We start from the raw sequence: 11,055 nt of genomic DNA on the forward strand, positions 1-11,055 counted from the left end.
GGGCGGGTCTTTGAGGACCTGATTCGCAAGCAACCCAGTCCGACAGGGGCCGGTTCGTTTTTAACCTTTCAGATGGAGAGCTCGGCAACGTGACCGCCGGATGACGAAAACATGCCGCCCCTTATTGGTTCGTGATGGCTATTGCAACGACGTCGACCTCAGATTGTTTGTTAAAATTGAGGGCCATCAATTCAGTCCTCCAGTATGGTTTTGCTGTTCCTACTTCTCCTGTGACGGCCCGTCAAGAACGCACCTGTTTGGACCGTGCCTATAATATGCATTTAAACATTACATGGCTGTAGAAAACCCTCATTATTTACATCATCCCGTGTTACGCATGTTGAAAAGTGTTAGTTGACGATTATGCATCAATCCAATGTCATTGTCTTGCAGCGGTGACTACATTCTACGACCCAGCCATAATTAGAAGAAAATGATCTACTTTTATCATTCGCCGAGTTGGTTGCTACATCTGGAAATTCATTCTGAAATATTATGTTGGTACATTCAGATCGGTAGCCTCACAGGCGTCCCTGACCAGGTTCTTGTATCTACCGTTGCCTCTGGCCTGCGCCTTGATTTTGATGTCTGTCCCGCGCAATTTTTTATGCCTAAACTCCTGAATAACACACTCTCCCGCTTCTGCCCATGGACTCAAGCATCAATGTCCTACATTGGGGTGAGACGCAACATGGCGTATTTCATCAACCCGAGCCATTCCACCGCATGCTGCTGACCCAAGTCGCAGCAACTCTCATGTTAGTGTTTGCTTTTGACCTTCCTTGCTTTTCCGCCAACTGACATGCCATATGGCGGTACGGCGTCTTCCACCATGGACACGACCACGACAGGGGCTTCAACGACGCTTCTGTCCGTCGTTTTTGGACATCCCTCACAGGTACTCCTTCTTTCTACCCGTGCGAGTGTATTGCGTCATATGCCATTCTACGTCGCCATCCTTGTTCTCAAGAGTGCCCGCGCGTATCTCGAAGGGACGAAGAGTCATGCGTGGCCCAACCTCAGCAAGCTCGACGGAGTCGTATGATGTACGAACGAAGACATGACTTTCACGTTGGTGAGCAAATGCAAGCACATGGGCAAAATTGATGACTTACTGTCGGACCTCTATGCTGTCCTCATTGTTGACAAAGGTCACTACCCTGTTGCCAATCTTGTTTTTGGCGGTAATAGGGTCGCGCGGTGGGAAGAGATGCTTCAGCACCTTGACGATGCGCTGTCCAAGACGACTACGCCAAACGTTAGCCTTCGTTTGTTTTTGTTGTTGCTTTGCGCCCTTCGTTTTCGCAACAACAACAAAAGGCGTCTGCAACCATGTGAGGTATTCATACCTTTTGAATCCCTCGAAAATAAGATGCGGATATGCTTCTGATACGCTGCCTCTGATGGAACCAGGTATATCATGGCCTACATCCTGTCAGTGGATGAAAACCGCATAGCTGGGACAACTCACGCAGCACAACGTTGTGCAAAGAAAATGACACCGTCGGGCCGTGTGGAAGATGAGAAACGGTGAGAGCGCTTGCTCGTCCTCGATGCTCGTGGCACACAACGATGTCTGTCAACGCATTCGATTTGCAGGATTGAACAAGATCGGGCAGAATCAGGTTTCCACGGTTCAGGCGCACTGATGTGGGGAGAAGAAGCCTGATTTCTTTGCTAAACGCAGCTAGACGGCTCGAGGGGTCTCTGCTAGTTGTGACACTGAGAAGAAGTCAATATATATTCATGCGTACTCCTGAATGCCACTCACAGGATTCTGGGATCTGAGATACCACTCAGCTGCGAGTATTCGTCGTCCAGATCCATCGCCTCGTTCATGCTAATATCAGCATTGGCCTCGTCATATTGGTAACTGTTGAAGTTTAGCAATATTGCCATTTAATAATGGTAAAAATAATGTAATTACTCCTTTCGCAAAGCCTTGTCCTTCGCGATAGATGGGTCAAGAGGCTTGCCGGAGGCCAGCGCGCTCTTGAGGGCCGCGCGCTTTTCGTTTGTCTCCGCATCTTTGAGCATCACCGCTCTCCTATAAAGGTAGTCGCGCCTCTGGCGCGCTTGTTTCCGCTAGAGAACATGTTAGATATATCTCTAAGTATGGCGTGTAAGGTAGGCAGGTTTTCGAGTCTCAGTATGGGGTATGAACACAAATGAATGAGATTACAAAAGACCCATGCTTTGAAAAAACACAAGCCTAGCGTTGGGAGTTCATCAGCAACTTACAATCATTTTGGCGGTTTCTCGTTGTGATGATGTCGATGAGAGATCCTGTAAACATGAGCGGTCGTTGGACAATTGGCGACACAATTTTTTAGTGGAGCCATACAGACTGGCAGCGACGGCAATCGCGCCCGCATTGGCCATCCATTCCTACGGTTCGTGCCTTATCTTATCGTACATATCACGTGATACATGCCACCAGAAATGGCTGCACCTTTCGCCGCTTTCTTTGGGCGGGCCAAACCCGAATGACCAAGTTGCGGCAGCACACATACGTTCAGGTCAACTTTTCGCTCAGTTGGTGTACCTTTTGAGGTCTCGACACCGAACCCTGGACTTGCCGCACCGATATGATGTGACGTTCCCCGTCCTTCTACACCTCGAATTCCTTTCCGTACGACCTGAGCCGTCCGAAGCTCTGCGACGCCGAAATATTCGAGATCAACAAAAGAGGCTGAGGTAAGTTGCGCTTGCGCCTGTTCCTACCAAAACGATTCCAAATCTTTCGCCACAACCTTTTCGAACAAGCACTGCATCGTTTTCTGCCCGTTTCTTGCAGTCCGACTTATTCCGCCAAGAACATCTCACTAACTTGTTTCCCTCAAAAGTGAGTAGAAGATCAGCACAAACGGAGAGACAAGCGGAGCAACGATCGCGACCATGGAGGGAGCCTTTACCCACCTTGGGAACCATCTCGTAAATGATTCAACTGCCGCAATCAAGGCTGGCGCCGACGACTTTGCCGGTATCGACCCCGACGAAAGCCTTCTCTACGGGAAGTTCGGCGGCCGCGGTGGTCGCCGCCGCGCCGATGACGATGACAACCAAACGGAGCTCTACGACGATGACGATAATGACAGTCTGACCAGCATGCCTGTCGGGGCTATGAAGGATCTGAACATCGGCAGACCTCAGGAGGAAGATAGAGAGCTTCCTCCCCACGCCTGCGCGTACGTTGGCCTTCTGCATACTTGCGCCAGGTTCTTGACTGACGCTTTCTAGGTACTGCGGAATCCACTCACCGAGCTCCGTCGTCAAGTGCCTTGGCTGCAACAAGTGGTTCTGCAGCGCTCGAGGAAATGCGACATCTTCCCACATAGTGAACCATCTGGTTAGAGCTAGACATAAGGAGGTTCAACTTCACCCGGAGTCGACCCTGGGTGATACTGTGCTCGAATGCTACAACTGCGGAACCAAGAACGTCTTCCTTCTGGGTTTCATCCCTGCCAAATCGGATACTGTCGTCGTCCTTCTCTGCCGTCAACCTTGCGCCGCCAATACCTCCTCCAAGGACATGAGCTGGGACACCTCGAGATGGCAACCTCTGATTGAGGAGCGAGCCTTCCTGACTTGGCTAGTCGCGACCCCCTCCGATGCCGAGCAGCTGCGCGCACGACATCTGACTCCCCCCATGATTGCCAGGCTGGAGGAAATGTGGAAGGACAACTCAACCGCGACTGTTGCCGATCTCGAAAAAGCGAACAGCATCGATGATGACCCGCACCCGGTTCTCCTCAAATATGACGACCCTTACCACTACCAGAACATCTTCGGCCCCTTGGTCAAGATGGAGTCTGACTACGACAAGAAACTCAAGGAGGCGCAGTCTGAGGATGGCTTGACCGTTCGCTGGGATTACGGTCTTAACAACAAGCACCTTGTCAGCTTCGAGCTTCACAAGATAGAGTCCGGTGATGTCAAGCTTGCGGTGGGCGACGAAATGCGACTGCGATACAAGGGAGAGCTCCGTCCCGCTTGGGAGGGTGTTGGATATGTCATCAAGATTCCCAACAACCAATCCGATGAGGTCACTCTGGAGCTGCGAAAGGCCGGTAACGAGAAATCTGTTCCGATCGACTGCACCCACAACTTCTCGGCGGATTACGTCTGGAAGGCTACCTCTTACGACCGCATGCAGTATGCGATGAAGACCTTTGCTGTCGACGACATGAGTGTTTCTGGATACATCTTCCATAAGCTGCTTGGTCATGATGTCGCGGTTGCGCCGCAAAAGGCAGTCATGCCTAAGAAGTTTAGTGTGCCCGGCCTTCCCGACCTCAACACCAGCCAGATCGCCGCCATCAAAGCCGTCCTGTCAACCCCTCTCAGCTTGATCCAAGGCCCTCCCGGAACTGGCAAGACCGTCACCTCGGCCACCATCATCTACCACTTGTGCAAGATGAACAATGGGCAGGTTCTTGTTTGCGCGCCATCGAACGTCGCCGTTGACCAGCTCTGCGAGCGTATCCATCGCACCGGTCTGAAGGTTGTGCGCCTCACGGCCAAGTCTCGTGAGGATGTCGAATCATCTGTAAGCTTCCTGGCCCTCCACGAGCAGGTCCGTATGAACGACAGCAACGGAGAGCTGGTGAAGCTTGCGCAGCTCAAGAGCGAATTGGGCGAGTTGTCCAGCCAGGATGAGAAGAAGTTCAAGCAGCTCACAAAGGCGGCCGAGAGAGACATCTTGCACAACGCGGATGTCGTCTGCTGCACTTGTGTTGGTGCTGGTGATCCTCGTCTCTCGAAGATGAAGTTCCGCAACGTTCTGATCGACGAGTCTACCCAGTCGGCCGAGCCGGAGTGCATGATTCCTCTTGTTCTGGGCTGCAAACAGGTTGTCCTGGTCGGCGATCACAAGCAACTGGGCCCTGTCATCATGAACAAGAAGGCTGCGAAGGCTGGTCTGAACCAGTCCCTCTTCGAGCGTCTCGTCAACCTGCGCTTGGTTCCCATTCGCCTCAACATCCAGTACCGCATGCATCCTTGCTTGTCCGAGTTCCCCTCCAACATGTTCTACGACGGATCGCTTCAAAACGGTGTTACGGTCAAGGAGCGCCTCCGCCGTGACGTTGATTTCCCTTGGCCTGTTGCTGACATGCCGATGATGTTCTGGTCCAACCTTGGCAACGAGGAAATTTCAGCATCTGGAACGTCTTATCTCAACCGCACAGAGGCTTCCAACGTTGAGAAAGTTGTCACGCGCTTTTTCAAGGCTGGCGTCAAACCATTGGACATTGGTGTCATCACCCCGTACGAGGGTCAGCGAAGCTACATTGTTAGCACCATGCAGAACACTGGCACTTTCAAGAAGGAGAGCTACAAGGAGGTCGAAGTCGCATCCGTCGACGCTTTCCAGGGTCGTGAGAAGGATTTCATCGTCTTGTCTTGTGTGCGATCCAATGACAATCAGGGCATCGGTTTCCTTTCAGACCCGCGTCGTCTCAACGTCGCCTTGACTCGTGCCAAGTATGGTCTCGTCATTATCGGCAACCCCAAGGTCCTTTCCAAGCACGAGCTCTGGCATCACCTTCTGGTCCACTTCAAGGACCGGAAGTGCTTGGTCGAGGGACCTCTGACCAACCTGCAGACCTCCCTTTTGCAGTTTGGCAAGCCTAGAACCGCCTATCGCCAGAAGATGAGCCAGCCTCCTCAATTCAACGCCGGTGCAGTTCCCAACGGCAACCGCTTCAACGGCGGTGGCTCAACCCGCGATTTCGACTCTGGGTCGATGATGTCTTACATCCCTGATGATGTTTCGTCTATTCACAGTTCCTTGGGTGGCGCTGGCCTTACCACGTACCCTCCCATCTTCTCAAGCTTTACCCCTGAGCAATGGCCCGGCCTGCCCGGAGTGCCTCAAGCTGGCCGTTCTAGCAACAAGAGAGGCGGACGTGCTACCGAAAGCATTGCCGGCGAGAGTGTCGCCAACTCCGAGTACACCGACGCCAGCGCCAGCGTTATCGGCGCCAAGGGTGTTGGACAGGGCGGTGTCAGCTTGGGCGCCGGTCTTCAGGATGCCATTCACGGTATGCGGCCGGCTTCCTACAGCCATAGCGATCGTCTCAAACAATACGTCGAGAGTGGCGGACGAATGGGGACCGGCAATGGCTACGGCCGTCGATATGACGACGACGAGAAGAGCGTTAGCACCGCCTTCCACAGCCAAATCGGAGGCGGCTTCGACTGAGAATCGTGACGGAAAAGGATATGGATATGCTATATCAACCACCCAAGTGGTTTCTCACCAAATCCTCCGACGGCTTTCAGCCCTCGCCGCACCATGCTCGGTGCTGTACGACGGAGCAGGCAGTTCGCCTTAGCCCAGACGCGTCTGCGGGAGTCAACCCCGATCAGCCGTAGACGTTCTATCTGGCCGCAGATTCGGCTTCCGACCACGACGTGCCGTAGGCGGGTTATGGACCGATCAGCGAGAGCTGCAACCGACGGAGCGACCGCTCGCGAGCGCCCTCAACGGCCCGCAATTGGCAGATCGTTATCAGTGTGCTATCAGTGTTAGCAATGGGGGAGGAGAATGAGGCGGTGGGCGTGGAACTCGACTTGGGGACAGAGATTTGCATCTCAAAGGGCAACTTGCACTGGGAAAGCACGATTCTAGACAATCTGGTCTGGTCTTGAAAGTCCAAAGCTTGCCAACAGAGAATTGGAACGGATCTTCACGCAACTTCGCAACGAATGCGAAAATGCATAACCTAGCTTAGAGTTAGTCGTCTACATACCAGTTACGCTCGTTACTTGTGTCTTTGATGCCCCAAACTTTGCACCGCTTTTAAATTACCGAATTACTGATTATCGGGAAATTGATACAGCAGTCGTGATATCTCAAGCTTCAGACAACCAAGGCATCGTGCTTGTGCCTGGTGACAAACAGGGGCCGGCAGCCGGCAACCCCCACAGAATTCTAAATTAATTACGTGGAACGACTAGCGTCCAGGAACACCCCCGTTCAAGCGCGGGAACTGGCACTCAATCTGACGGGGGAAACGCAAGTCTTTTCCCCCAAAGGTCATGATCCTCGTCGCGAGACCGGGCGCATCCAATAGAAGGTCCACTATGACGATTCCGTCCGATTCCTGGTCTCGCAAAGCGTCTGGTCAGCGGAGTTGAAGTTGCAACGGGCGGGCAATGTCACAACTCGAGGCTCGTTTTTCCAGCGCCGCTCGGGTGCCGCTGCTGCAGCTGAACGGCACGCTGACTACGACTGCCGCTACCTGCAGGAAAAGGGGAAGAATTCTCTTGGCAATTCCTTACGTACACGTGTTGAGTGTCGAGCATCGACAAACGGTAAGATGGGCCGTCTTGGCTCGGAAACGAAAAGCAACGGTCCCCCTGACCTCCTCCGGGTTGTTTGGTCTCAAACCTTGGAGCTCTGCCACCTCGGGTTCCTCTTTTCTGCCAAGTTTGGGAACTCCTTCCCTTCCCAGACATCCAACGTCGTTCGTTGGTTCTTCCTTCGCTGTTCGAGAGAAGGAACCCTCCAAACCACAACACCCCCATTCTAACGGGGGAACCGACATGATTGACGACTACCTGCGCCGAGACATGCTGCCGCTGCCGCCGCTCTCTTCGTCCTCCGAGCCGCCGACATGATCACAATACGCCGCCGCCCCGCGAGGCTACCAATCTACCTGGGCATCGCCCTCACTCTCATCTTCCTCTGGCACACCGGCCTCCCCGCCGGCTGGGGCGCCCGCGAGCTCTCCTACAATGGCATTCGCTATCGCAAGTCGAGCTACGACTGGGGCAGCTTGAACCTCGAATATCCTCTGACGAAGCCTCTCCGCACGCCGCCGAGAGGCATGCCCCTCGATCTCCCGCGCGTCCAATACGACTTTGATGGAAGTGGGAAGAAAGGCGGCAAGAAGAACAAGAAACTCTCACATGATGACGACCGGGAACGCGAGCGTGGGCAGCAGGTCGAATCTCGCCGCGCCGCCGTCGTTCACGCCTTCAGACGTAGCTGGGAGAGCTACAAGGAGCACGCGTGGACGTGGGACGAGTTGAAGCCCGTCTCCGGAGGCGGGAAGAATACCTTTGGCGGCTGGGCGGCTAGCATGGTCGACGGCCTCGACACGTTGTGGATCATGGGGATGCACGACGAGTTCCGTCAAGCCGTCCGCACCGTCGCCCTGATGGACTGGTCCAACACCACCGAATCGGCCGCGAACATGTTCGAGACGACCATCCGCCATCTCGGAGGTCTCATCAGCGCCTACGACCTCAGCGGCGAGCCCGCCCTGCTGGCCAAGGCCGTTGAGCTCGGCGACATGCTGTACATGGGATTCGACACGCCTAACCGCATGCCGCCGTTCTGGTTCAAGTTCTCCGATGCCAAGTACGGCACCCAGCAGGTTGGCCAGCGCGAATCCTCTGCGGCGGGATGCTCGTTGTCCATGGAGTTCACTCGCCTGTCACAAATCACCGGGGATCTGAAATACTACGATGCCACAGAGCGCGTAAAGGAGTTCCTCGTCAAGACCCAGCACGACACGAAACTGCCGGGAATGTGGCCCACATTCATGAACTACCGCGAGGAGAAGGCGGACGACAGTTCCTTCACCATCGGCGCCCAGGCCGATTCCCTCTACGAGTACCTACCGAAAATGCATGCGCTGCTGGGTGGTCTCGACAGCGAGTACGAGAAGCTAACGACAAGCTCCTTCGACGTCATCAACAAATACATCCTGTTCCGGCCCATCCTCCCCAACAAGACCGATATCCTCATCCCCGGTAACGTCTTCGCACACGGCACCAGCTCGGTCGACCTGACCCCCGAGGCCCAACACCTCGGTTGCTTCGCCGGAGCCATGTACGGTCTGGCTGGTCGACTCCTCGAATCCGACTCGTACGTCAACATCGGCGAGCGGATCTCCCGCGGTTGTGCCTGGGCCTACAAAGCCTTCCCCCTCGGCATCATGCCCGAGATCATGACCCTCTGGCCGTGCAACGAGCCGGACCACGGCGCCTGCGAGTGGGACGAGAAGTCACTTAGCCGTATGGACGTCCCATCAGGCGTCAAGCAGGTTCGTGACGCGAGGTACATCCTCCGTCCGGAGGCCATCGAGAGCATATTCTACATGTACCGCATCACGGGCGACGACGAGTGGCGCGACATCGCGTGGGACATGTTCCAGGCCATCCAGCGCGCCACCGAGACGCCCTTGGCCTACTCGGCCATCTCCAACGTCAACGTAGCGTCTTCCCAATTGACGACCAAGACGGACTCCATGGAGAGCTTCTGGTTCTCGGAGACGTTGAAGTACTTTTACCTTATCTTCTCGCCGCCTGACGTCATTAGTCTTGACGATTGGGTGCTGAACACCGAGGCGCACCCCTTTAAACGGCCCAAGAGGACACACAGTGTCGAGACGGAGGCTGAGATTCGCGGGCAGTCGTAGGAGACCACCCGTTTTTGATTATGTTTTAAGAACAACCTGCATCGGCATTGGATGTGCCTGGCGAGTGTTGGGAATAGGTGCATGGGAGAGGAACTGCATAGGATACCTACCATAGACTTGGGTTTGGATGGTGCATACTCGGTGGCCTGGTCCCAGTTGAGAGTTCATTGCATACGCCGCTTGTACCTATCGACAAGAGTTCCAAGATTCGTTTCTACGTTTATGAATGCGTTGACGTGCTATTTTGGGGGCTCCGCCTTTGAGCAACCGCGAGTCGTGTGCCGGAGACAACTCCGATGCCCCAACCGTGCAGCCGGAGATGAACGGGTCTCTCAGTTGAGACAATCTCATCAGGTAATTTAGCATCTTGGGCCAATTTCAAAATTGATGCTTCACGTGTAGCAACTTGCACGGCAACTTGACTCTGCGATCCGTTCGTGCTATTCCTGCTGATCTGCAATCACGATGGTTCTTCACTTTCCTAGCCCCGGCCAAGACTTGTTGGTGAAGCTCCCCATGTCGGATGGGGGCCGCCATGTCCGTCGCCGCTCCGGCTGGAGGGGGGGCCGCTATGGAAGCCGACATAGCTCCGTATGTCGATAGTGTATGTGCAAATGACTCCGGACTTCATCTCCGCCGTGCTAGATTGCAATTCGAAACCGCATCATCGCAAAGTGCGCTGAATCTTGAGGCATGCAGCTGCAGTCTGCATGAAGCAGAGCGGCTCGCAACGAGCGCCGGATTCGCTGGTGAGATCTGCTGCGCGGGGATCTGCATCGATTTGCCCATGCAGGATCTGCAGGCTTTGTTTTTTTTCCTTCCATCCACGAAGAAGTTAGATTCGTCCCCCTTGCAGCAGTCGCAGCAGCAGCGCTGCGGCGTAGTCTTGGGTGTTCTCCAGCCCGGCCAAAGAAGCAATGCGCACCAAGCGCGATATATCGCGGCTGCGTCGGCTCGCAGAAGTGTTGGCGGGCTCGTCACCATGTGTCATGGACTTGCGGTTCCAAGGAATGCTGTGAGACATCCGTCCCGTCCCTTCGACAGGATCTGATTACGCAGCTGCAAGTTAAGCCACCGACATCCAGTCGCGGGTGTAACCCGGGGAGAAGCTCCCCGGTTATGGTTGGCACCAGCAACCGCCTGCGTAGGATCATTCGAGCCAACAATAGATCGATCTGGAAAGAGAGAGACCCAATGGCCGTATCGGTGAAGGTGTCTTCAGAAGTTGGGAAAAAGCAAGTGTTGACAGCAAGGATCCCGTTCGATCTCATCCTGTCATCTGTCTGCACCTACCAAAAATAATAGCAACGGCTCCACTACCAGCCTAGGGCCCTTGTCACCGTCGCCGCGGCGTTGGTGCTTTCTTCTGGGCTCACCGGCGATGTACGACGAAACGATGATGACGCTTCTGAAGCACTTCGTCTTTTCACGACTGTCTTCGTCGTTTGTCGCCCCCGTATGCTTTTCGCAAGACAAGGCAGAAAAAGGAAAACAGTCGTCAACATATGGATACCCAAGAACGTGGGACAGTGGATCGACCGTCTGTGCAACCGCCAGGGACCGGCCGGATGTATTTCTTTTCTCTTCTCTTGTTGCGAAGAAGGAAACAGACAACCCCGTC

At 54.4% G+C, this 11,055-nt stretch overlaps 3 protein-coding genes across 3 annotated transcripts; 2 read left to right on the forward strand and 1 right to left on the reverse strand.

Annotated features, from left to right (window-relative positions):
* Nucleotides 1–892: 892 nt before the first annotated feature.
* CkaCkLH20_00205 (brix domain-containing protein) lies at nt 893–2,037 on the reverse strand (the record flags this gene model as incomplete). The annotated part of the gene is made up of 6 exons (XM_038882925.1): nt 893–1,064; nt 1,116–1,247; nt 1,350–1,425; nt 1,472–1,722; nt 1,772–1,873; nt 1,928–2,037. The coding sequence occupies 6 exons, from the start codon at nt 2,035–2,037 to the stop codon at nt 893–895; spliced, it is 843 nt and encodes a 280-aa protein (XP_038751630.1).
* Nucleotides 2,038–2,898: 861 nt separating this feature from the next.
* CkaCkLH20_00206 (ATP-dependent helicase nam7) lies at nt 2,899–6,205 on the forward strand (the record flags this gene model as incomplete). The annotated part of the gene is made up of 2 exons (XM_038882926.1): nt 2,899–3,188; nt 3,241–6,205. The coding sequence occupies 2 exons, from the start codon at nt 2,899–2,901 to the stop codon at nt 6,203–6,205; spliced, it is 3,255 nt and encodes a 1,084-aa protein (XP_038751631.1).
* Nucleotides 6,206–7,622: 1,417 nt separating this feature from the next.
* CkaCkLH20_00207 (glycosyl hydrolase family 47) lies at nt 7,623–9,434 on the forward strand (the record flags this gene model as incomplete). Its single annotated transcript, XM_038882927.1, has 1 exon — nt 7,623–9,434. One exon carries the CDS (start codon nt 7,623–7,625, stop codon nt 9,432–9,434), a length of 1,812 nt encoding a protein of 603 aa, XP_038751632.1.
* Between the last annotated feature and the right edge of the window lie 1,621 nt (nt 9,435–11,055).

Source organism: Colletotrichum karsti (genome assembly GCF_011947395.1).
Source record: "Colletotrichum karsti strain CkLH20 chromosome Unknown Scaffold1, whole genome shotgun sequence".
Taxonomy (NCBI): domain Eukaryota; kingdom Fungi; phylum Ascomycota; class Sordariomycetes; order Glomerellales; family Glomerellaceae; genus Colletotrichum; species Colletotrichum karsti.